Source organism: Rhinatrema bivittatum, chromosome 4 (assembly GCF_901001135.1).
Source record: "Rhinatrema bivittatum chromosome 4, aRhiBiv1.1, whole genome shotgun sequence".
NCBI classification, from domain to species: Eukaryota; Metazoa; Chordata; class Amphibia; order Gymnophiona; family Rhinatrematidae; genus Rhinatrema; species Rhinatrema bivittatum.
In genome coordinates, this window is record NC_042618.1 from 460,450,138 (window position 1) to 460,477,674 (window position 27,537).

General features: G+C 44.1%; 1 protein-coding gene across 7 annotated transcripts in view; it reads right to left on the minus strand.

The window, feature by feature from the left end:
• NAV3 (neuron navigator 3) overlaps window positions 1-27,537 on the minus strand; it is a 971,329-nt gene that overhangs the window by 69,379 nt on the left and 874,413 nt on the right. For 5 of the 7 annotated variants that reach the window (XM_029597136.1, XM_029597134.1, XM_029597135.1 and 2 more), the window contains 6 exons: window positions 24,042-24,104; window positions 14,828-14,988; window positions 11,368-11,556; window positions 9,327-9,379; window positions 2,616-2,639; window positions 1,968-2,045 (listed from right to left, as the gene is read on the minus strand). In XM_029597136.1, the coding sequence (XP_029452996.1) occupies window positions 1,968-2,045; window positions 2,616-2,639; window positions 9,327-9,379; window positions 11,368-11,556; window positions 14,828-14,988; window positions 24,042-24,104 (568 nt within the window). The remainder of the gene's footprint in view (window positions 1-1,967; window positions 2,046-2,615; window positions 2,640-9,326; window positions 9,380-11,367; window positions 11,557-14,827; window positions 14,989-24,041; window positions 24,105-27,537) is intronic. The other 2 variants (XM_029597133.1, XM_029597131.1) reach the window with 1 other exon arrangement.

The following is a 27,537-nucleotide window of genomic DNA, read 5'->3' on the forward strand; positions in this document are numbered from 1 at the left end:
TCTGAGAAATGAGTGGCAGAACAAGCAGCGCAATGAAAATGTTTCCAGATCTCCCTTCTGCGAAATATTTGATTGGGTGTAGACACAACATCAGTTGCATTGCTGCAGCTTTACATCCAAGAGGGCGAGAAGTATTTCGGTGAAGAAACACAGCAGTGGGACTGGATGCACAAATATAATGCTGGGGCTTCAATAACTCACAGTGCATGGCAAGCATCCCTGCCGTAGGCACTGCAGAACAAATTAACCAGTCTTAATAAAAAGGTTTTGTTGGCTTGGTCGCTTTTTCATCAGGCACCAATGGGTCTGATAGAGAACACTTTGGCTAACTCTTACTTTAGTCTAATAAAAGGTATCCAAAGAATCCACTGCTAACAAGCGCTCAACATGATGTTGTCTTCTGTACTGTGCTTTCTTTTTAGTTTGCTAAAATACACAAATAAATTCTTCCTACCTGATAAGGTTGAATAAATGGGTGTGTGAGAGGGCAAGCATTTCCTAGCTGCTTGCAAGAAACTTTGCATTGGTCATGTTTTCCTCTTTGCTTCCTGCTTCTACTTTGCCGACTGACTGTAGGATAGTAGTTTAAGGCTGGCCAAGGAAGAGTGTTGGCCAAGGAGCCAGCTCTGCTTTCTAGTGACATCCTGGCTCTTATGCAGCTCAGTAACCTGTACCCTTCAACTTTATCCAGCACAGGACACCGATCAATGCAGCACAGGGTAGGGACAGGGAGGGGAGAGCCTCAGCACAGGCTGCTGGTTGGAATCTGAGCTCTTGCCAATCAACTGGAAAGACTTCTGGTTGAATGAAGGATCTTGTTTTTTCATATCCATAGTATTTAGATCTGCCTTCTAGCCAGCAGAGAAACAAGCAAGCAATGGCAAAGCCAGAACTCGGATAGAAATGTAATTTTTTTTTTTTTTTAAATATGTACGAAGCATACAGGGTTTTTTTTATTTTATGGGGAGAAAATAACATTCTGCTTACTAACTCTTTAGTTTAAAATTCTAGATTAATTCCTAGGTTACTTGTTTGAAAAGCAGCAATTGTTCAGGTGGTGTGAACAGACTATATTGTCTAATAATGTTCATATCCAACAGGAGAATGCTGAAAACAAGAGCTGCCTAAGAGGGGATGTGTGGATAGGAATATTTTCAGTTCATGAATATTCTGTAAAAATTTGCATATTACTACACAGGGATTTAAAGCTATTAAAACATTGATAAATAAATAAAAATAAATGGTAAAACATAGTAAATGAAATGATGGCAGAAAAAGATCCAAGTGGTCCATCCAGTCTGCCCAGCAAGCTTTATTTATTTATTCTTTTAATTTATTCCTTTTTATTCTGTTAACATAGTACCTGCAGCTCCATGTAATGCTGCGGAAGGTCAAACATCTGACCCTTGGTTTTGTCATCAATTTTTAAAAGAGAGTTTTGAACAAACCTCGAACAAAACAAAATTCCAACACAGAAGACTCCCTGAAAGCTTTTCGCCCAGATTTGCCCCTGCTTTTCAACACTGAGCACAAGGAGGATGAAGTGGGTGCAGGTTCTTTTTGTAGATGTCCTGGGTACAGGTAAAACAGTGTATTCGGACCTCTTTTGATTGTACCTGGCACAACAGGCTTAGTGCTGGATTGTAAACAGAGCTCTTTGCTTAGTGACCACCAAGGCAAAGGAAGGGTTAAAGGAGCATTTGAAAGTCCCCACTATTATAGTACTACATTAAACATAATTTTTTTTAGAGGATTTTTTTGAAAAACACAGCTACTATTTCCAAAATAGTAACTGATTACAGTATTCCCTTAAAGTAATATATATATATATATATTTTTTTTTTTTTCTTTTTTCTACAAATACCCTCCAGGAGCACTCCAGAGCGACCCCGTTATGTGCCAATAACGCAGCCTCTGAAGAGTGCAGGTTTTATGTGCAATTTCAGCACTAGACCAACCGTACTCACATTTGCCGAAAGCTGGGACGTGAGAGTGGCAACTTTTTCCTGCGACGCTAACAGCTCCCGCCGCAGTTTGCCGATTTGCTGGATTGGAAAAGAAAAGGAAAAGTTTGGTTTTACCTTGCAGTAGTAGGCGTATTTACAGCAATAGCTTTACAGAGATGTTATAGCACTCACAATATAATTAAAATCACATAAGACAATAATGAAGAACTACTCTACTTCTAGTATAAAAATTAGCTCTCTAAAGATAAGAGAGCAATATAATTGGAAAATGATGGCTAAAGCTTCAAGTTCATGAAGACATTACCTTCTCTAATGTTTTACTGACTGACAGAATAATTCATATTTTCTTTGCACGCCAATATTTTTTTTTTAACTGTGATTTTTTTTTTAATTAGATCTTTACTATTGCTTTTTAATTAAAAAATAGGAGGAAGTTAAGACATGAATTATCTCTCTGGACAGAAAACTGATCCAACAGAGGCCACCCGTATATCCTAGCTTCATTAGCCCCATTAACAGATGCAAATCTGCTCTGTTAGCGTTGAGATCTCAGGCACAGTCAGCACTACCTCCTATGCCATAGTAATGTTCCATGCACCAAGCAAGGCACTCTAGTATACAAAGGGACATTGATTAAGAAATGATTACCTCAGAATGAGCCTTTTCCTCAGCCTGCAAAACAGAGGAGAAAAATCATTTTACAATGGAATTTTACACTACAGAAACAGGGTGAGGGTATGCAACTGGCACTGCTCACTAAAACTGATCCTTCTGGGATAGAGCAGAATGAGCTGAGTAATCATCGATCAGCCATCAAGTTTGTAGCGTGGGATTCGTGCTGGATTCTAAGCTCACTATGGAAGCTCAAGTCCTATCAGTAAATCAGCATTCTTTCAAATTCATCAACTATGCCATCTCTGTCCCTTCCTTGAGGGCTCTGCTTTTGTCACACTCATCCAGGCATGCGTGATTTCCTGCCTGGATTACTGCAACTCGCTGTATACTGGAATCCCCCCCCCAAAAAAAAACATTCAGAGCATTGTAGCTCGAATGCTGCTGGTTGCGAGAACACTTGAAAGGGTCACCTATATTCTAAAATCTCCATACTGGCTTCCAATACTCTATTGAGCCAAGCTCAGAATCCAGGCTCTGGCTTTTAAGGCCCTCAGAGACTGCACTGCCCTACCTCAGCTACAATACCATACCTTGAATGCCTTGAGGCCATGCATAGTTTAGACCTTTTTTTTAGAGATTTTTTTTTTTTTTTTTTACTAAAACAAGCATTTTATTAAGGACTTCTGCACTGACTTTCTTAAGCAATGTGGCAGCTTAAATTTTTTATTATGTCTGTTTTGTTTTTGCATGTTTTTTTTATCAATGTACATCGCTTAGGCCTTTTTTGGGTTAAGCGCTTAATAAATTTCAATAAATGACATAAAAATGAAATGACGGACGTGCTGCTGCCCATTTGCCAAGGATCTATGCTGTGTGAGAATGTAGTACCGGCAGATCAAAGAGCAGCACATATTCGCCAGCACGGACTTTTAACATTTTGATATCCATTGATAACTGTCTTCTGCGATGCAAGCGGCACTTCCACTGCTGATAGGCACCTACAGAAACAGAGCTTTCCTTGCTATTCTCTCAGTCTCCCAAGGATTGGTGGTGAAGCAACAAGTCACTAAGAGACTGCTGGAAATGAAGGAACCAGGCCACCGTGCCTGGTGTACACTTAATGGAAACGAGGGAATAGCTTCAGAGTTCCTGCAGGACTCTGCTTGGTCTGGGCTAGAGAAAACATCTCCTGCGGCCGTTCATGTACTGCTCCATCACCCTGGACTATGGTAGACACAGAAAATGAGCTACTGCACGGCCTCCTCAACCTGCTTCCAATGTAGAGGAAGGGGGGGGGGGGGGGGGGGGAGGGGCGTGACATGCAATCACCGGCCAGCGAGACCCGTTTCATTGCATTCAGCTGATCTGGGGCTAAGAGACAAATGTTTGCACGAGGTTCCCACTTGAGCACCGTTTCCTGATTTACTGCAGCCCCGGGGCCCGAAAAATAAGCCACAGGGCAAAAACTTGACTGGGAGGAGGGGAGAGATTATGATTTAAGAATATAAGAAATTGCCATGCTGGGTCAAGACCAAGGGTCCATCAAGCCCAGCATCCTGTTTCCAAACCAGGCCACAAGAACCTGGCAATTACCCAAACACTAAGAAAATCCCATGCTACTGATGCAATTAATAGCAGTGGCTATTCCCTAAGTAAACTTGATTAATAGCAGTTAATGGACCTCCAAGAACTTATCCAAACCTTTTTTGAACCCAGCTACACTAACTGCACTAACCACATCCTCTGGCAACAAATTCCAGAGCTTTATTGTGCATTGAGTGAAAAAGAATTTTCTCCGATTAGTCTTAAATGTGCTACTTGCTAACTTCATGGAATGCCCCCTAATCCTTCTATTATTCGAAAGTGTAAATAACTGATTCACATCTACTTGTTCAAGACCTCTCATGATCTTAAAGACCTCTATCATATCCCCCCCTCAGCCGTCTCTTCTCCAAGCTGAACAGCCCTAATCTCTTCAGCCTTTCCTCACAGGGGACTGTTCCATCCCCTTTATCATTTTGGTTGCCCTTCTCTGTACCTTCTCCATCGCAACTATATCTTTTTTGAGATGCGGCGACCAGAATTGTACACAGTATTCAAGGTGCGGTCTCACCATGGAGTAATACAGAGGCATTATGACATTTTCCGTTTTATTAACCATTCCCTTCCTAATAATTCCTAACATTGTTTGCTTTTTTGACTGCTGCAGCTCACGGAGCCGATGATTTTAAAGTATTATCCACTATGATGCCTAGATCTTTTTCCTGGGTGGTAGTTCCTAATATGGAACCTAACATTGTGTAACTACAGCAAGGGTCATTTTTCCCTATGTGCAACGTCTTGCACTTTTCCACATTAAATTTCATCTGCCATTTGGATGCCCAATCTTCCAGTCTTGCAAGGTCCTCCTGTAATGTATCACAATCCGCTTGTGATTTAACTACTCTGAATAATTTTGTATCGTCCACAAATTTGATAACCTCACTTGTCATATCCTTTCCAGATCATTTATAGATATATATTGAAAAGCACTTGTCCAAGTACAGATCCCTGAGGCACTCCACTGTTTACCCTTTTCCACTGAGAAAATTGACCATTTAATCCTACTCTCTGTTTCCTGTCTTACCCAACACACATGGGATTTCTACCCATATAGATTCTACTGAGCATTTAGTCTCTTGTATGATCTTTATCCTGTTGGACTCTATACCCTCCCAGACATAAAGTGTCACACCCCCATTAAGTTGATCCTCCCTATCATTGTGATATAATTTGTACCCTGATATAGCACTGTCCCAATGGTTATCCTCCTTCCACCAAGTCTCTGTGATGCCAATTATGTCAATCTCATAATTTACCTTTATACACTCTAACTCTCCCATCTTACTTCTTAGACTTTTGGCATTGGCATACAGATATTTCAAAGCAAACTCATAGTCATTTGGAGATTCTGTTACCACACTCGAAAAATGATTTAACCATTTGCTTGTCCACAGCTTTCAAAATCTTGGAAGTGATAAAACTGGAGTTCCAGAGCGCCTCACAGATTACCAGTCTACTGGCATCGGTCATCATATATTATGCTTCAGCTGGGTTCTTTTCCCATTCCTGAAAGCTGATCTACCTTGATAGAAAATAGAGGTTTGCTGGTTGCTCTTTTATCTGATTGCAAGAGAAGGTTTGTGTAATACATGTTTCTTTTTAATCCTATGTGGAAAAAGCTCTACAGCTTAGCCAACATCACGGTGGATTATCTTCTATATACCCAGCAACAGATACCAGGTCTGATCTGAAGAGAGGCAGTAACATTTTTTCTACAGGCCCATGTTCATTGACAAACCTTTCATCCAACCTATCTTAAGCATGGAGATTTCCTTGGCAAACAGGCGTCATGATGCCTAGGATAATATATTCACATATGTAACAGGCGAGGTCTTTACAGCTATCCACTCCCTCTGGTACAGAGAGTGAACGACAGTCAGGTTAAGGATGGCTGTAGGATTTCAATTACAATAAAAGAATAAATATTTTGTTCTGTTTGTAAAGGGCCTATCACACTGTGAGAGATGGTCATTACTTGGCATGCTCCATTGCAAATTAAAAGGACTTTTCTGTTAACTTCCTAGTTGTCTTTTCTCCCTTTTGTATTTTAGCATTTCTTTCACTGTTTTGCTTCCTCCAAGACAGTCTTTCAGATGCAATGTATTTTTACAAGTCTGCAAAGTGATCGCTTTTTTTCATTTTGTGCTGTGCCTAAGGGTTAATAATAGTACTAAGCTGGAAATCTGTACCTGTCACAAACAAGTCTTCTGTACTTTTCACAAAAAATGAGAAAGCCTGTCTAAAGTCAAATCGATGTCTAGGGTGAGCACTATCCACTGCTGGATGAGAGACTGTGTTTTTGGTAAAACCTTGGTTCTTTCATGATGTAGAGAACTGGTTCTTGACTCAGGCTTCAGGATGTAACATAGTAATGATGGTAGAAAAGGACCAAATGGTTCATCCAGTCTGCCCAGCAAACTTCTTAAGGTAGTATCTGAGGTTACCCCATGTTTCTCTTAAGGGTAGCAAGTGCCACTCCGTGTGGTTATTCGAAGAGCCTTCTTGAAAATTCAGCCAGTGCCGATGTGGTTTGCTTATGGAGTTGGCCTTCGAAGCAATCCTGTACTTTTTCACTTATGTCTGTGTATCAGTACCCCAGACTGTAAAAGTCAAGGCCTGTGTTGGTGGTCAACTGAATCCAATTCCCCTTTCACTACTGTCAAAGCAGAGAGTGATGTTATAGTTGCGTCAAAAGCATCAAGGAGTATTGGTTAAGGGTAGTAATCCCTTGCCTTCTGTTAAGGTAGTAATTGCTGCTTCTTGCAGGTTACCTCCAAGCTTAACAGTTCCCCAGACTATAACAGTCAGGGCCCTCATGGATTGTTGTCTGAATCCAACTCCCTTTTTCCCCCTGCCGTTGAAGCAGAGAGCAATGTTGCAGTTGCATCAAAAGTATCAAGGCTCATTGATTAAGGGTAGTAAACCCCACACCAGCAAGTTACACCCATGCACCTTTTCTTCATTTTCATCCTCTAACCTTTAGGAATCCATAGTGTTTATCCCATGCCCCTTGAATTCTTTCATTGTTTTACTCTTCAACACCTCTCTGGAAGGGCATTCCAGGCATCCACCACTCTCTGTGAAGAAATATTTTCTGAGTCACCCCCCCGGAGTTTCATTTCGTGATGCCCTAGTTCTACTGATTTCTTTCCAATTGAAAAGGTTTGAAGTTTGTACATCATTAAAACCTTTCAGGTATCTGAAGATCTGTATATCTCCCCTGCTCCTCCTCTCTTCCAGAATATACATATTTCAGCCTTTCCTCATAAGCCTTCCAATACTGACCCCACATCAATTTGGTCACCCTTCTCTGGACCATCTCCATTCTGTCTCTATCCTTTTTGAGATACGGTCTCCAGAACTGAACGCAGTACACTCTAAGTGAGGCCTCACCAAGGACCTGTATAAGGGCATCATCTCATTTTCGTTACTGATTATTCCTCGCTCTCTATGCAACCAAGCATTCTTCTGGGTTTAGCTATCACCTTGTCACATTGCTTCACTACCTTCAGATTGGCAGACACTATCACCACAAGATCCCTCTCTTGGTCTGTGCACATCAGTATTTCACTCCCCCATCACATACAGCTCTTTTGGATTACTGCATTCCAGATGCATGACTCTGAACTTCTTAGCACTGAATCGCAATCATTGGCTGGTCTGATTTTCAAGCCATCTGTCATAAATATGCATGATATATATTAGCATAAATTGGGTCTAAGAACCCGATTGCTGAATTGAAAATATACCTCATGCAAATTCATGATGGATAGCCAAAAAAACAGACCAACTAGAGTACTCCTGAAGAATGAATTGAAATGAGAACCACTGCTGTTAAGGATTATCTCAAAAGTGACAGTGTAAAGTGAAGGAGTAGCCTAGTGGTTAGAGCAGTGGGATACGAACCAGGAGACCTTGGGCAAGTCATTTTGCCTCAGGTACAAAAACTTAGATTGTAAGCCCTCTGGGGATAGGGAAGCGCTGAAAAAAGTGCCGAAAGTGGAATCTAACTCTAAATAAATAAATAAATAAAAATAAATAACTCTTGGAAGAGGCCAGAAATCTATTTTAGAGGAAAGTAAATTCTGCAGATCAAAAAAGTTTCAGTACGCACACAGCTTTGCTGCCTATAAAGAGCAGAAGAGGCCCTTAGCAGGCAATAATTGAAGCTACCTGTAGAAAAATAGCATTGACTGAGAAGCCATCATCAAGCTGAGTTACCACTAGAGTCTAAGGAATGCCTTTATAGCACAGGGCTCAAAGACAGAAGAGAATCATGAAGCCTTAGTAATGCGTGACAAACAGTTTGATGTCAGTGTGACAAAGTTGCACATTTATAGCAAGATGATTTGTGGATCACACATCCTCTCCAAATGGGCTTCCATCAAACACAAAAACAAGTCACTTTTCATCAACATTTTACGCTTGATTAAAGAGCCACTGACACTTTCCTATTTTAATCGAGGACACAGCAGACAAAGGCTAAGCTGCAACTTATTCCATGCAAAGCAACTCAGTTAAAGGACATGTTGACTGCAAAGCCCCTTACAGTAATTCAGATTTGAGAGGACCCAGGGAATGGGCAATAGGAGATCAGGCAGATCAGCAATTCCACTTCACTATCAACAGAAACCTGGCCCACTCACGAGGGAAACCACTGATCACCTCAAGCATTCGTCATCAACTGTACCAAAGACTGCAGACAGGACAGTCAGGAGCAGCATGGAGACATCATCCTTATCTTTATTTGTACAACCCACTTTACCAAAAATAAACCATTAGCATAATTTTATTCAGCAAGCAGCATGCAGACTCACACTCTCTCTCTCTGGGAACCCTTGTGAAAAATCAAACAAGGCCATTGTTGGGTTTGAACTGATGGCTCTGTAATGCCATCGGAAACTGATCTTCTTGCTTACCAGTGACATAGCTACTATATATATAAAGCTGAAATAAAAGTAGACTGATAACCATTTTCAATAAAATGATGTAAAAAAAATAGTGATTCTGAAAAATCACATCTCACAAGCACTATTACAACTGCACTGCTGTAACACTTGTACACAACACTGAGAAGATCTTCAGCCAAACACTTTTTAATAAGGTGTAGATATATCCTGCACATCCTTTCTGAAAACTTACTGTAGAGTAGAGCGAGGAAGTACTGGAGACCAACGATAATGAGGAACCATGTACTGAAAACCAAAATACAAAAATAAACTATTAGAAAGAAAAATTAATGAAATAACTTGGCATAATATGCATGCATATACATTTGTTCTTTTTGGCTTGGCAATTTTTCTTCCTTTGGAATTTCAGCTTAAATTCAAATCAACTTCCTTTGTATTTTGGGGTTTTCATTTGCAACTACTTAGAGCTTCACCCCTGATGTTATATCCCCTTTCTAATGGCTGTCGCTGCCCCCAGCCAATGAAGCGACAGTCATCTGCTAAGGGCCACATACCATGGCTCGTTTGGGAACCTGGTAGCATGGTTGAGGGATACTGGTGCTTCCCCACTCTCGCCAAAGCTATGAGTGCTGCCATTGTACCACTGCAGCATCTCCAACCCTGAGAGCTGAGTCCTAGTCCGGGAATTGATCCTCAGTCCTTTACGCTGCAGCACATAGCACCAACACTGAGGTGACAGATGTACTGATGATTATGTAATGAAGAGAAAAAAAAAAATCTAATAATAATGATTTCCAGTGTCTTTTGTTTCAGGACAATGACTATTAACAAAGAGAGGGCACGGCTGAGGCTTTTTTTTTTTTTTTTTAAATAGCAGGCACAAAAATCCACTTAGCCAGATAGGTCTGATTTAGGGAGGTTAACCCTCAATTTTAAATTTTACCTGTTGAAAAACGCAAATAAGCCTTTTAAAGTGGCATACACTTTGCAGCACTCTCCATGATAATCCTGGAGGGAGTCAAGTTTCCAGGAGGCCCACTCGTACACTATGGCATGCACAAAGAAAGGGGGCAGAGAAAGCTATGGACCCCCACCCTGGAAACCCAACAATAAGAAAACTGCAAAAAGTATCAAGTGCGTACACAGATAGAATACCCAACGGGCTGACTGCTGATGCATGAATTACTGTTGCTTGGTACTGATACACTTTTTGTTTCTTTTAACGCTCTCATTTTTGATCACCTAGGAAAGAAGCGTTTTGTTGAGACCGGGAGGTAGGGTGGGAATTTCAGAGGCATGTATAGAAGCTAAGCACACATTTATTTTCAAAAATGTGCATGGCTGGCCATCGTTGCAAATGGGGTAGCTTGGACTTTTAGCTGCACAAGAAATTGATTTATAAACACATTGCAAGCAGGCATCTTGTGTCTGAAAACCAGCTAGGTCAGTGCGGGCTGAAAAGAATGTGCTTGCATTTTCTGTTAGGCACCCTACTGAATCCATCAATGAGTGAAAATACCAGGAGAGATTTGTTGTGGCATAACAGTGTTAAAGTAGGTTAACTGCTTAATTCTGGTACCCAATCTATGCAATTTAATTAGTTGCAAGATAAAGATCAAAGGATGCAGTTTAAATTTCTCACTAATACATACTGCACAAGCAACCAACTTAAAACAGTTTTAATGTTTAATTAAAATATTTTTTGTTGTCTGACAGTTTGATGTTATCAAAAATTAAGGTAAGACATAAGATGGGCTATTTTGGGTCAGACCAATGATCAAGCCCACATCGTGTCTCTGAGAGTGGCCAGTCTGGGTCTTTTTCAAGTACCCAGCAGATGCTAATGAGGTGATCCAAGTTGCTTACTCCCAGAAATACGAGGGGCAATCCCTAAGTCTATCAGGCTAACAATTGTTAATGGAAAGATGATATACAGTCTTCCAAATCTCTCTCCATAATGCTGTAACCAGACTTCTCACTACCTTTAGATACTAAAACAGATTAAACCACAGTTAGGGATGAAACAACAACAGATGCAAACTAAGGGATCTATTTTATTTACTAGCCTGTGATGTGACCAACACTCGTGATTATTGAATAGACCCAACTGCCAATAATGGGAGCTGCGATAAATAATGCATGTCACAAGTTAGTAAATACACCCCTAAGCTTGGATCACTAAATGTTACTCATTGTCAGATATTCATTTGAATCATTTCTATGACATTATTTACTTCAGCAATGTTTTGTTTTTTTTAACAGATCAAGTTTACCTTCTTCCATGCTGTCTCTGAAAGAGCCTGAATGACTGATTGCTCGGGGTCTCTCCTCTAGGGATGTAGCACTGCCACACAATTGAGCGTCATCAAAGAGATCGAATGAAGAGTCTTGTGCAGGGATGCTGTTTGAGCGCATCATGCTGGGTCCAGGAAGATTAAACTGGGACAGATTGGTTGGACTCACTGCAATGGAAAAATTAAGGGTTCATCTATAAAGCAGAGTTGCTTACCTGTAACAGGTGTTCTCCCAGGACAGCAGGATGTAGTCCTCACATGTGGGTGATGTCAGCAGACGGAGCCCTATCACTGAAAACGTTTCTGTCAAAATTTCTAGAACTTTTGACTGGCACACTGAGCATGCCCAGCATGCCATAATCCCTGTAGCCACTGGGGTCTCCCTTCAGTCTCGTTTGTAGCAAAAGGTGTGAGTGAAAAAATAAAATAATAAAACAATTTCGGACCCAACTCCCACACTCCAGGCCCTGCTGGATAAGGGCCGTAAGGGCCTCCCAAGGCTGCTGCACCAGGCCACTCACAACTTCCTGGACTTGTTTGCAGAGATTACGGGTATATTGGGTCATATACAAAAGGTAGGAGATGATATGGGCCACCAACATGGAGCCCTGAAACACTCTCCTATCCATAGCATCCCATGCTCTGTTGTCCCTACCAGGAGGAGCTGAGGCATGGGTTTTCGATCTCTTTGTCTTTTTTAGCGCACATTCAACTACAACTGATTAGTGGGGAAGTTGGCATTTCTCAACCTCCACTGTCTGCTGTACAAGGTACACCTCAACAGCTTTCCGGTTCACTGGAGCTGCAGAGATGGGGTACTCTCAGAGCCGAAGAAACAGCTCCTTGAAGATCTCGTGAACAGACAATGCTACAACCTCCTTGGGATGTCCATGAACTGGGGGATCTCCAGCCTCTTAAGGCTGGCATCTTCCTCCATCATAAGCTGAAAGAGAATGGCTTCAGCCATCGCCCAGACGTACCCCGCAAAGGTCAAGTCCTCTGGCAGAGAACGGCGGTGCTCCTCTGAGGGAGAAGGATCTGATGGAAGATCATCAGAATTCACTGATGAAGCATCAGAGGCATCCTCCCCCTAGGGATTGTACAGGCCCTTAGGCTCATCTCATTTGCCTGGAGATATGGCCGGGGAGCAGTGGGCACATCCCTAGGCAGGGGTACCGAGGTTCCCAAGGACATCGAGGAACCCGAAGGCCCAGGGCCCTGGTCCCGGTAGAGCCGAACAGGGGGACAAGGGGGTCCCGTGGAGTGGAGGTGATCATCAGGCCCTCTTCCTCGGAGGAATCCCCCACAAGAACAAGCTTGGATGCCTTGCGTTTCGGTGCCCGATGGCCCACCAAGGAATCACATGGCGCCGGCAGTAACTGGGTCGGGAGGACACCGAGGAGGATGTCAAGATGGTCCAACAACGGTTCCAACCCCTGTACCATAGATGGCATCGGTGCAGGCACAGGCATTGGTGTGGGCACCGGCCTTAAGGGCATCTGTGATAGCACTGGCGTTGGGGAAGGTGCCGGCCCAGGTGGCAGGAACACCGGCTCCCTGTCATGCAAAGCACGTTCAACTGCCAGGCGCACCCAACATTCCAACTCTGCCTCAAAAGCCTCCGATGAAAGGGCAAGCTGAGAGGGGAAGGAAGAGGCTAAATGTTCTTTGGAGTCCCGAGGAGGATCGACATCCAGTACTGGGCCAGTGTGGATGGCCTCTGGCCACCAGCATTGAGAGAGGATAGTGCCTTCTCTTGCTGTGGCCGCTTCGGGGGCAAGGCGACAAGCGCCATAGCCAGCTTGAGCCCTGCAACACGTGCAGACAGGGACCGGTGACAGTGCTTTCGAGACCTCCCACGGTGCTCGACCCAGTCCTTCTCTGGCGCTGAGGACGAGGAAAATGATCCTGAAGTCCGCGACTTGGAGGAGACAGAGACTGGGTGATCCCCAGAGCCTTTTTCCCAGCAAGCCTCGGTCATTGAAGGATCGAGGATGAACGGTTCCCCTCAGTCCTTAGGTATCGATGACACTGATGCCGAAATGGAAGGTTCGGATTTTCCCAAACCAGAAACCTTCTTCATCTTGTCCAATCTGGCCTGACAGCCTTTTGGGGTCATTTGAGTGCACAATTCGCAGCCCCGAGCATCGTGCGATGCCCCCAGGCAGAGGATGCAGACTTCGTGTGGATCCATCAGGGACATAGTCCAGGGGCACCATGAGGCTCACCGGGGACCACAAAAGGCACAATGCCCGGCAGATACAAAAAAACCTCACTAACCAAGAAAGAAGTGGGAACCAGAGAGAGACCTAGTGCAATATGAAAAACCAAAAAAACTCAATTTTAAGAAGTTTCCTGACAAAAAACGAGCACAAACTCCATTTCCACGAGAGAGCAGATCCACGAAAAATAAAGGACTGAAGAGAGACCTTGTGTGGATGCGTGGATAGTGGCATGCTCGGTGTGCCAGTCAAAATTTCTAGAAACTTTGACATAAGTTTTCCGTGCTGGACTCCATCGGATGATGTCACCCACATATGAGGTCTACCATCCTGCTTGTCCTAGGTGAATACAAAATGCAGACGTAAATAAAACGTTCATAATGGCTCCGTTTGAAAATGAAAATTGTATGTTACCTGTCTTAATTTTAATGTTAAATCACACCAGGCAGTCTCCTGGGCTGAGCGCCTCCTATTACTAATAAACTAGTAGACCAAGAGTTTCAAGCTTTGCACTGTCGCTCCTTGTGACCTTGGACAAGTCACTTTATCCTTCATTGCCTCAAGTACAAACTTCGGGGTAGATTTTTAAACCAACACGCCGATTTTATAACATGGACATGCCGGCGTGTGCATGTGCGCGCGGTGCGCAAAAGGCAGGGAATTATGCAATTTCCGGACGGTGACGCATCCCGGCCTTCCCCAGTTCCCTCCAAGTCCGCTCCAATTAATGAGCGGACTGGGAGGGAACTTGCCTACCTAACCTCCCTTCCCCTTCCCCTCTCCTCCCCCTAAACCCTACCTATTCCTTTTTTTTTTGATGCAATACTAACTTACCCCTCCCTGCCCCCAGGCCCGGCAGTTCTGTACGTAACAAGGGTTACGCACGTGGCCGGGCCCCTTTGAAAATGCGCACAGTGCTCGCAAGGCCCAGCCACGCACGTAACCCCCGTTTTTTACGCGTGCAGCTTTTTGAAAATCTACCCTTTAGATTGTGAGCCCTCTGAGGATAGGGAAATACCTACAGCACGTGAACGTAATCCGCTTTCAAGAGCTGAAAAAAGTGTGAAAAGCGGAATATAAAAATGTAAATAAATAAATTAAATAAATGAGGCCTTCAGCTCCTCCCACCAGGACATAACCTGGAAGCACTTGTCTTCCCTGTTCACTTTCTAACAAATTTAAGATGAATTTTTTTGTGAAAGGAATTGAAGTTTTACCCAAGTTTGAAAAGTGGTATTTTCCGGTGGCAGAAGATGACATGGCCGACGGGGACATGAGGGGAGACTGGTTGCCCGTGTCCTGTAGGCCTCCAGTTGAATGGGAGCGCAGCCACTCTTTACCCTCCTCCTGGCTTGTTTGCCGAGACGATGGGGTATATCTGCAAGAGAACCCAGCCGGAACACTTCACATACACAAGCAGAGAGTTTCAGAGAAAAAGAGGAAGAAGTATTTTGCTTGCGTACTGTGCGTTTGATGAGAGACAAGAATAGAAAACTCTTCAGAAAAAAAACTAACTCGAGTAAGCCTTTTTTTGGTAGCATTCTAAGCATATCCTTGGGAACTAAATAAAATATGCAAACCATCTGATCAAAAGGATGTGTAATTAATACAAAGGGCTATTTAGTTATGTTATACGATGTCGTGGAACCCAACAAATAACTTCCCTCATCTAATTGAAAATTATATGAACTTGCATCATATTTTTAAAAAAATGTTTTTTCAAAAAATTGGACTGGACCTATGATTATACTCACAATCCAATTCAAGATGAATTTCTGAACCTGTGTATGAGATCTGTTAGACAATTCATCTTAGATGAGGGAAGGTTTTTTTGATTGGTTACATAGCTCCTCCTCCAGGTCCTTTGAAATATAGTGGGACTTTTTTTTTTTTTTTTTTTGCAATCCATCAGGAGCACAGGATTTTTTATTTTTTTTTAACATGGTTGGCTGTAAAGGCAATAAATTGGGTATAATTAGCAATTAGAGAAATGCCACATGAATGTGCTTTAATAGTTTTTAAGAGAAACGAAGGGGCATAAGCACTAAAATTCATACTAGAAATTTGCTAAGAAAAAAACCCAAGATGCACATTAAAATGCCATTTAATAAGTTATGTACTACATTTTAGAGCAGGGGTGGGCAATTCCAGTCCTCGAGGGCCACAAACCAGTCGGGTTTTCAGGATATAGCAAATGTTGCTTACCTGATGTAACAGGTGTTCTCACAGGACAGCAGGATGTTAGTCCTCACAAATGGGTGACATCGAGGATGGAGCCCACCACGGAAAACTTCTGTCAAAGTTTAACAGAACTTTGACTGGCCCCTACTGGGCATGCCCAGCAAGGCACTGACCCTGCAGCCAGCAGGGGTCTCCCTTCAGTCTGATTATCAAGCTACAGGCAGTGCCTAGAAAGGAAAAATAAAACGAACCCAACACCGCGGGGAGGCGGGCGGGTTTCGTGAGGACTAACATCCTGCTGTCCTGTGAGAACACCTGTTACATCAGGTAAGCAACATTTGCTTTCTCACAGGACAAGCAGGATGGTTGTCCTCATAAATGGGTGAGTACCGAGCTGAGGATGTCCCGACTTGCACCAAATGCACCCAACGACGTGCAAGAGGCACAACAACTGGGGTGGAATTTGGTAAGGGCATCCGCACCCTACCGGGAAGGTGGAAGGGTGTTGGTACATCATGTTGGAAAAAGGTTACGCAAGACAGATTGGCCGAAGATGGAGTCCTGTCTTCCAGCTTTGTCCAAACAATAGTGGGCTGCAAAAGTATGGAGAGAACTCCAGGTTGCAGCTTTGCAGATGTCAGGAAGCGGCACCGATCGAAGGTGTGCCACCGAAGTCGCCATGGCCCTCACAGAGTGTGCTTTTACACGGTCTTGAAAAGGAATGCCAGCTTGCTGATAGCAAAAAGAAATGCAGTCCGCCAACCAGGAGGATAGAGCCTGCTTACCCACAGGTTGTCCTAACTTGTTAGGATGGAAAGAGACGAATAATTGAGTGCTCTTTCTGTGAGAAACTGTACGGTCGAGATAGAATGCTAGAGCCCGTTTACAGTCTAGGGTATGCAGAGTCTGTTCTCCGGAGTTGGAGTGGGGCCTGGGAAAAAAGATAGGTAGTATGATGGATTGATTGATGTGAAACTCCGATACTACCTTAGGTAAAAATTTAGGGTGAGTGCGGAGTACCGCCCGGTCCTGCAGGAGTTTAGTGTAAGGCGGATAGGTGACTAAGACCTGTAACTCACTAACCCTGCGAGCTGAAGTGACAGCTAAAAGGAATAATACCTTCCATGTGAGATACTTTAATTCACAGGAGTGTAGAGGTTCGAAAGGTGGTTTCATTAGCCGACCAAGAACCAGATTAAGGTCCCAAGATGGGGCCGGAGGACGTAAGGGTGGCTTCAGATGGAGCAAGCCTTTAAGAAAGCGTGTTACCAGGGGTTGTACTGAAATAGGGACACCCTGTATGCCTTTATGGAAAGCGGCTACTGCACTGACATGCATCCTAATGGAAGAGGTTTTAAGACCCGATTCCGATAGATGCCATAAATAGTCCAAGAACTTAGAGATTGGACAGGAAAGGGGATCAAGGGACTGGGAAGTGCACCAAGATGTGTACCTTTTCCATTTATACGAATAGGATCTTCTGGTGGAGGGCTTTCGTGAAGCTATCAGGACACGAGAAACCGAATCCGAAAGGTTAAAAGGCTGAAGGACTAACCTTTCAACATCCATGCCGTCAGGGACAAGGCTTGGAGGTTGGGATGGAGGAGGCATCCGTCGTTCTGAGTGAGCAGATGCGGATCCGTTCCCAGAGGGATGTGCCTGCGGATGGAGAGATCCTGAAGAATGGGAAACCACACCTGGCGTGGCCAGTGGGGTGCTATCAGGATCATGGTTCTTCCGTCCTGGCGAAGCTTCACGAGAGTCCTTGACAGAAGAGGAAGTGGAGGGAATGCATAGAGCAGACCTGATGTCCACTTGAGGGAGAAGGCATCCCTCGGCCGAGAGTGGTGGCTCCGAATGAGAGAGCAGTAATTGTCTACTTTGTGGTTCTGAGGGGACGCAAAGAGATCTATGTGGGGAGAACCCCACTTGTGAAATAGAGAGGTCGCTACCAGAGGATCGAGTGACCACTCGTGTGGTTGGAAGACCCGGCTCAGCTGATCTGCCAATACATTGTCTACTCCCGGCAGGTAAGTGGCCCTGAGGTACATGGAGTGGGAGAGGGCTTCTGCCCAAATCTGCGCAGCTTCCTGACACAGAAGGAAAGAGCCTGTGCCTCCCTGCTTGTTTATGTACCACATGGCCACTTGGTTGTCTGTCTGGATTAAGATTATCTGATTCGAAAGACGATCTTTGAACGTTCTGAGCGCGTAACGGATTGCTCGAAGTTCCAAAAAATTTATCTGGTGTTTGGCTTCCTCTGGTGACCATAACCCTTGGGTTTGGAAATCGTCCACATGAGCCCCCCAACCGATGTGGGAAGCGTCGGTGGTCAGGATTACTTGTGGATCTGGTAGGAGAAAAGGTAAGCCCTGAAGGAGATTGATTTGAGTCGTCCACCAGGTTAAAGACAGGCGAAGCGCTTGTGTAACTGCGACTATGGAGGACAGGCGCTGAGAAGCTTGAATCCATTGGTGTCGCAGAGTCCATTGTGTTACTCTCATGGCTAGTTGGGTCATGGGAGTGACTTGAACTGAGGATGCCATGTGTCCTAGGAGAATGAGGAATTGGCGAGCCGTGGCCATGTCCTGAGACTGGAGCTGGCGAGCTAGGGACATGAGAGTTTGGACCCGCTGCAGCGGAAGGTAAGCCTTTGCCTGTAAGGTGTCCAAGTCTGCCCCAATGAAAGATAAGGTTTGAGATGGGACTAAGCAAGATTTCTCGTAATTGACAAGAAACCCTAAGGAAAGGAGTGTGTGAATTGTCAATTTTAGGGAGGATTGAGCAATCTGAGGGGTAGAGGCCCTGATTAGCCAATCGTCCAGATAGGGGTAGACGTGGACACCTTCCTTCCTGAGGAATGCTGCTACCACTACGAGACATTTGGTAAAGACTCGTGGAGCAGATGCCAGACCGAAAGGTAGTACCCGGTACTGATAATGGTCGCGGCCTACCAGAAAACGCAGATACTTGCGATGAGATGGTGTTATGGCAATGTGGGTATAAGCGTCCTTGAGGTCGAGAGAGCACAGCCAATCCCCCTTTTGCAGCAGAGGGAGCAGCGCGCCCAGGGTTACCATCTTGAACTTTTCTTTTTGAAGGTACTTGTTGAGGGCCCGAAGGTCCAGAATGGGACGTAGCCCCCCTGATTTCTTTGGTATTAGGAAGTATCTGGAATAGAATCCTGTCCCTTGTTGACAGGGAGGGACGGGTTCTATAGCATTTGATTGTAGAAGAAGGGATACTTCTTGTTGTAATTGAGCCAACTGGCTGGTTAGACTCCATGCCTGAAGGGGCGGGGAGTCTGGCGGGAGAGCCATGAAGTTGAGGTGGTAACCCTGTGCGATAATTGCTAACACCCAGTGATCTGAGGTGATCTGTTTCCAACGGTGTAAGAAGTGGAACAGTCGACCCCCCACAGGGATGTATGGAAGAGGGATCTGGCATGTGCTCAGTAGAGGGAAGTCAAAGGCCCGCCGCAGGCCCAGGAGGTGGGGCTACAGTAGGTCTTTGCTTTCTTGGCTGGCGAGGCTGAGGCCTGTTGGAGGACCATGCAGGACGAGGCCTAGCTGATGGAGGATAATAGCGACGTGGTCGAAAGAACGACTTCTTAGAGTCCTTCTTTGGTGGTTGCTTGGAGGACACGTCAGGTGGAACAGACGAGAGTTGTTTCAACGTCTCATGGTGATCTTTTAACTCTGCCACAATCTGTTGAATTTGTTCTCCAAACAAATTGTCGCCTAAGCAGGGTAGATCAGCAAGACGATCCTGGACCTCTGGGCGAAGGTTAGACGCCTTTAACCAAGCCCAACGTCTGGCTGAGATGGCTGTGGCTGAAACTTTTGTGGAAGCATCGAATATGTCGTAGGCAGTTCTAATCTCGTGCTTCCCTGCCTCAAATCCTTTATGAAGGGCTTGAAGCTGTGGTTGGTACTGATCCGGCAACGTGTCAGCATAGTCTTGCATCTGCTTAAGGATGGCTCTGTTGTATTGAGTCATGTAAAGTTGATATGAAGCTATGCGTGAAATCAACATAGCTCCATGATATACTTTTCGTCCCACACTATCCAGGAATTTATTGTCCTTGGTAGGTGGAGTGGAAGAGTGTGGCTTAAGACGTTTGGCCTTCTTCTGCGCAGACTCAACCACAACAGAACGATGATCCAGTTGAGGCTTTTGAAAACCTGGTGCTGACTGGACAAGATATGTGGAGTCAGCTTTTTTGTTAACTGGTGAAATAGATGAAGGAGATTCCCAGTTTTTCTTTAGCAGATCCAAAAACACCTGGTGAATAGGGATGGAAGCGATGATTTTTGGAGCATCCAGAAATTGGAGTAGTTCCATCATCTGGTGTCTGTCATCGGCTTCAGATTGTAACTGAAAAGGTACAACTTCTGACATCTCTTTTACAAAATTAATGAAAGAGAGATCCTCAGGAGGAGATCTTTTTCTACTCTCTGTAGGAGATGGTGGTGAAGGCAAATCTGTGTCAGAAGATGTATCATCATCATCACCCCAGGTATCGTAGGGATCATGTGGGACTTGAAGCCCTGAAGGACCTGGTTGAGGCTCTGAAGGCATCAATGGAAATCTAGATGGAATCGGTGCTGCAGGTGGAACTAGGAATGGCATCGAGGGCTTTGGCGCTGCCGATGGAATCGGTGCCGGACGCGGAATCGATGGAGCCGAAGGATAAATCGGTGGAGATATACCAGAAGGTACCGATGGAACCACCCCGGAAGGGGGAATTCGGAATGGTGTTTCTCCTGCCGATGAGAATCCAGTCGGAGACAGTGGTGTTGTCGATGGTACTGGAATTACCGATGGAAGGGCCGTCATAAGTGCCTCCATGCGGTGCAGTAGAGGTGCTAGAGCTTGCACCAACGGCTCGGTGGTCGATTCCCTCCTCGGTGGCGAAGTCGGTGCCGGCGTCGGTGCCGGAGGCGGTGCCGGAGACGGTGCCGATGGAGGTTGTAATTTCTTCATCGCTTTCTCGATGGCCTCCTGGACCAGCCGGTCCAGTTCTGCCCGGAGACCAGGGGTAACAATACCCGGCTCGACGGGAGAGGGAGGCTGAGGCAAGGCCGGAGGGACCACCGTAACCGGTGGGATCACGGCCCCCACACCCCGAGAGGGTGAGGGTTTCCTCGGTGCCTGCGAACGAGACGTGGAGGGTGTCCGGTCTGATCGCGGCTTCTTAGTCGGTGGCTCGGCTTGAGCGGAGGTCGATGGCTGTGGATCCTCGACAGGCCGAGACTTGTGCCGTCGATGGCGATGCTTTTCTTTCCGATCCCCTCGCCCATCCGGGGAAGGGACGGGAGTCGACGGCCGAGAAGCGATCGATGGCGGACGGTCACCCTCGGTGCAACTTCGACGGTGCCGGTTCCGATGACGTCGGGGTGGGTGCATGGAAGAGGAGCCCCATCTTCTCCATCCTGGCTTTGCGACCTTTGGGTGTCATTAAGGCACATTTGGTGCAAGTCAGGACATCATGCTCACTACCCAAACACATAACACAAACCCTGTGGGGGTCTGTGATTGACATAGTCCGGGTGCAATCCGGACAACGACGGAACCCCGTTGCCATGGCTGTAAGCCAAAATTTAGCCTGGGGATCGGTAAGTGCCAACAGGCCTCGAGGGCCAAAATCGACAGTAGTCGATGGAAAATGGCAAAAAACTTACCGGATTCCGTAAAGATGACAAAAATTTGTCGAAGGGAGACCCCTGAGGGGCAAATTTTCTTAGGAAATTAATTTCCAAATTCCTGTCAGGAACGTGGTAAGAGAGCTCCTTTCACCGCGTGGCAACTGCTGCGCGGAAAAAAGAAGACTGAAGGGAGACCCCTGCTGGCTGCAGGGTCAGTGCCTTGCTGGGCATGCCCAGTAGGGGCCAGTCAAAGTTCTGTTAAACTTTGACAGAAGTTTTCCGTGGTGGGCTCCATCCTCGATGTCACCCATTTGTGAGGACAACCATCCTGCTTGTCCTGTGAGAACCCTAATGACTATGCATGAGAGATTTGCATGCATTCTGCCTCAGTTGTATACAAATCTATTTCATGCATAGTCATTAGGGATATCCTGAAAACCCAAATGACTTGCGGGCCTCAAGAACCAGAATTGCCCACACCTGTTTTAGTGTATACATGAAAACATTATCTCAGTTGTTTGTAAACAGTATTATCATGCATGTTAGCCCTAAAAAATGAAGCGCAAAGGGGCAAGTTAGTATGCAGGATTTCATCACTCCACTCATCATCAGTGCTGGACCCTGTCTCCCCCAACAAAAGGCAGCCAGAAATTCCTGAGACAGCCTCAACCCTCTTGATGCTGTGCCAGCCACCCCCGAAGCTGACTAGCCGCCCCCTCCCCGATGGACATAAACCGGGTCCCTACCCCAGATACTCCAACCTCCTTCCCACCCTTCCAGAATGAATGCTTACCATTCCGGGAGTGCCCTGAACTTTACCAGCAGGCAGAAATCCGAGAGCCCTGCCGTTATTGCCACTGTAGCCTGCTGAATGATGCCGGCACTTCACCGTTGTCACGTGGTAGTGGGGAAGCACCACTTAGCAGTGTCATTTAGTGGGCTGCAGCAGTGCTAGCAAGAGAGCTTTCCCATTCCTCCTGCTAGTAAAGATTGGGACTCTCAGTAACGGTAAGTACTCAATCTGGGGACATGGGAGATGGCTTGGGGGTCAAGATGAAGGTTGCACTGTGGGGAAATCCAGGTGTGCTGGGAGTTGAGTCAACACTGGGAAGGTCAGGACTCTGTCTGAATGGATGGACACCTTTGATGAAAGGACTGGGAGATGAAATCCCCTGTGCACTTTGTACTGGTTAGCACAGGGGGCTCTGAGAGACAGTGGGCAAAATAGCTCACAGAGAGCATACAATGCTATCTCATGCTTATCTGCTAAAGTCGACTTTGTATACCATAGTGCCTCATTTATTTTAACACCCACCCACTAATATGTGGGATCCGGTCTAGCGTGCATGCTAAGCAGTTAGTACATCCATGCTATTTTTTGGGCACACTAATCTCTAGTGCATAGGCCCCTTGAGTGAATTTCGTATCCAAAACAGGTAAGCAATAAATCAAAATTAATTAATTAGCAGCTTTGTTGATGATGCAGGTCCAATTATCACAAATTTAACATTCAGGACTAAGAAACCCATAGGTAAACATGAAAGACAAATGTGCTAGTCATGTACAAACAAAATGCAGCCCTTGAAAAGTGCATTAAACCAAAGCGCACATGCACATGAGATGTAGAGAAGCAGACTGTAATCACAGCTTTTCGGTAATTACAGATGACTTTATCCCCTTAGATTCTCATCTGCTGGATGAAAGTCAAAATTCTTTAACAAAAGCATCTGATGTTCCGTAAGCTCCACAGAAAATTAATTAACAAACAATGCAGAACAGAAGAGTGGAGTGAAAGAAAGTGGCTGGATAGAGCCATTGATTGAAGTAAGAAGGCTGTAAACATACAACAGGAGACAAATGGCCTAGAGAAATTCAAGGAAGTTGAACAGTCGCTTATAGAGCCACATCTGATGCAGAAGTACCAGAAGGTGCAGACATTCCAGAAGGGTTTAGGAAAAGAGTCAGAGAACTATGCAAGAAGTAGTTTCTTGGCAAAACAATTACAAGGAGGATACAACTTTTTCATTATATGCAATACTAAATTCTGCCAAGGAAAGCAATGAATCCCCCAGAATAACTTGTTTTGAAGAAAACCCTTGGAAGTGATTTCACTCACCAGCAGTGCCATCCACTGAAGAGGGAGCATAGCATAACAGGCAAACACTGTTTGGGCACTTCGCAATGCAAGAGTGACCAGATGGCCCTATGCAGGTTCTAAGGGAAATTCTGGGGTTTCTCATTCTTTATTTGCTTCTTAACTGCAAGCCCCTCCACATTTTTGGATTAAATTCTAGCTTCTTCTTCGTACTATTGTCTCCTGTAACCCCCACAATTCAGTCTCCTTTCCAAGCTTCCATTTTCTTTATAATCAAAGAAAAATTGGATGTTGATTTTATTTCTTTTTCAAGCTTAGAATTCTTTGTTTGGGTCGAGAACAGATGCTTGAACTTCCAAAACTCTGTTTGCTCAATACTGGCCTTACTAACAGACGTTGTGCTTGAAAACCACATACAGTAAAGGAGATAAAGCAGAACGAAGAAGAGAGGCAGACAGCGAACCGCATTCCAAGCAGAAGCAGCAATAATGCTGAAAAAATGGATACCTTAGTCCCTTTTTGGGTAGTGTATTTCTGTCAAGTTGCATGCTGTTAAAACAAAGAAAACCCCTGAGAACATACAATAAAGAGAAACTATTCAGGATCACAAGATTGCAATGGCTGCTGGAAAAATAGAGTTAGACTTTTTTTTTTTTTTAAATGCCCATTTTGACCAGGTTAAATGGAAGTCTGGATACATTTCTCTGTTCAATAAATGCTCATGTCACAAAATTCATCAGCAACAACGTTAGCCATGCATTCTCCTAATTCTCAAAGAACTTCTTTCTTCAGAAGCAATTTAGCAAAATCACACAAACAATTTTTATGAGATAGGAGGCAGCATAAATGGGTCAGTGAGTGGAAAGATGGGTCATCCTCTGCTCGCTACTGTCCATCTGTGCAAAAATAACCTATTCATTTGAACTGTACAGTTCAACGTCTTCCATTCAAAGACAACACAAGGTCAACAACTGCAGTTATTACTTAGCCTTCCAAAATTAGTTTTCTGGGGGATGGAAGGTCCTTTTCCACAGGCCAAGACTTGTTCCCTGCTGTTCTCCTGCACACACCATAAAATAGCTTCAGAATGGCGATGGGCAAATCGTTAATCAGGGTAATTGTCAAAGCCCTTTACGTGCGAAAAACTCAGTTTTATGCATGTAAATGGCTGTAGTAAAATAGCCCTAGGGCTGGAACATGTAAAACTACCTATGGACTTTTATGCAAACTGAGCATTCCAACGGAAAGTGCTGGCGCAGAGTCAGCACTTATGTGCACATTTTTTCATTTTAAAAAGCGTGCACATACATATACACACTGCTAAGCCCTCCAAAGAGGAGGTGTAACTTCATGATACTAATTGTGTATGCATGCTCGGCCAGTTACCTGGGTATTTGCAAAGCAAATTCACATGCGCAAGTTTGGTTGGAAATAATCAGTAAAGTCTACGTGTTCAGGCAATGTATGCCGCACAAGCTGCTTGAGAATTATCCTCTCGTGCATATTCATTGTGGAAATCCTGAAAAACAGGCTGATTTGTGATCTCCAAGACCAGATTTGGTGACCCCTTCCCTACATATGGAGGTTGATTACTAATCAAGGTAATACTGAGTCACACAAGATGATGCGATTTCCTGCATCTTCCCTTCGTTTCTCTGTAAGCCTTGTATATATCAAGTCAGCACAAGCTAACCAGAAAAAATAGGTTTACCCTGAACATACTTTTTATTTTTTAAATGTCTGTCCTATTATAAAATATTTGCTATAGCTCTGGATTTATAATTTTCATAATTAGTTTTGAATAAAAATGAAATTATTGCATACCTTAATAAAGAAACAAATATTGTTAAACTGAAAAAAAAATTGCAGCACATTTCTAATTATATACATTTTAAGCTAAAAATACTTAATTCCTGTCTCAGAATCTGTAATTCTATTTCTTGCAGAATTTCAATAGTTGACTGTAGTGACAATGAGCATACCAAACGCTTTCATACTATTATAATCGAGCGATTCACCAGAAAAAAAAAATCCATCTGATATGCCAACAGGCGTTTAAGAAAAATCAAGGGGCCCCTCAAAAGATCCCAAAATAACAAAAAAGGTCTCCTGCTGGGAAACTGTTTTGAGGGAAACAAAAAGGTGCAGGATCATCGAGAGTAGGAATGCAAAACCATATTCTCAGTATTGCAGGGGCAGAAAGAAGGAATTCTGAAGTTGCCATAGGCCACCTAGGGACTAATCATCAGTTCAAAGGAGGAGCTTAGGCAGCTAGGAAGGGAAAAGGAGGCCTATATCGCAAGCCAAGGACAGTGTTGAGAGGTCAGGTGGAGGACATGGATTTTCTCAGGGCAGTGTCTCCAAATGGGTTTGTTTTGTGCATACCTTGGCAAGAATGAACCTCACTCCTAAGCCACGAGGTGCTGAATATGATCTCAATCTCTTAAATTTACTGCTAGGGCCCACCTCAATATTTACATTGTGCCAAAAAGCTTTCTTTTAGAGTTCATAAGAATGAAAGTTTATAGGCAACATATCAACATGTTTGAGTGGGGGGATGGTGGTGGTGGTTTGCCTTTGAGATTTTTGTGGGCTTACCTACCCAGAGCAGGGAAAATCCAGAAAACGTTTAACTGGGCAGACTAGATGGGCCTTCATTACTATGTTATCAATATGTACCACGTCTCTAGCCCCTCCCCCACAACTATTAACCAGCAGGGTAAGAATCTTGATCAATAATGGTCTCAAATATACCATGGCTACATCAACACAGTGATGACCACAAGCTTCTGATAACAGTAAATGTTGGCTCTCCGATTTACTCACATCCACCAGCCTAGACGTGACAAAGTGAGGTGAATTTTTCAATGGGGTTTTCCGCAGCTTCCAAATGGGAGAAGATGCTAGGTGAACCAGGTCCAAAAGACTCCAACTATGATGCTGAAGATTTAATATGCTCTAACCACTGAATTAATTATTGACAAAATGCAGTAAGGTTGCCATTTTAAATTGGAATTAAAGAACTACTTGATTAGCAGTCACTTATTGCACTTTTTTTTTTAACAAGTGATTATCCAATTTGAATCAGTTATTACTGAAATGAATTAAAATGCAGGAGAAAATTGCTGTCTCCGTCACAGCATGCTAATCAAGACTGAACTTTAAAACCTCCTCCTGTCTGCAATTCACAGTTATTTTAGAGCAAGAAATAAATGACTCCTTAAAGTGGAAGTTCAGAATTGCCATATCTGGGATAACATATCCCCCATTCAGGGAAGCTGCATGTAACATGCTTTCAAATCAGAATAACCTGCTATTATAGCCTGGGTCTCCACATGTTAGAGTTCTACCAAGCTTTGATAAGAAATTAGAGGAAAGTACAACATGAAATGTACATCATGAAACTTAAATTAATAGAAAACTTTAAAGAACTGACACTATGAGGTCACTACTCAAAGATTTTGTGCAAGGAACTTTTGAGGCTACCATACAAAAAGCAAGAGTTATCTCCCCCAGTGCCAACTGTATAAATTTTGTGCAAACAACTCACTGCGTGCACAAAATGTATTCAGATAAAAAGGGATGTCAATGGAGGCACACCGAGGGCGGAACTAGACTTTAGCTGACGAGAGCATATATACGGTAGCAGAGTTGCTTATCTTTAACAGGACAGCAGGATTTTAGTCCTCACACATGGTGACATCATCAGATGGAGTCCCGACTTGGAAAACTTAGGTCAAAGTTTCTAAAACTTTGACTCAGCACACTGAGCATGCCCAGCATGCCCCATATTACGAGTCCACACGGGGTCCCTCTCCAGTCTTATAACATAGAATTAGACATATAACAAAAAACAGGAGAACCCCCAACTCCATGAGTTGGAGGGCGGATTTTGTGAAGACTAATATCATGCTGATTTTTTTCCAACGGAAAAGGTTTGTTGTTGACCATGGATATTGTATTGACCATGGATATCTTACAACTATAGGCTATACAGAGATGA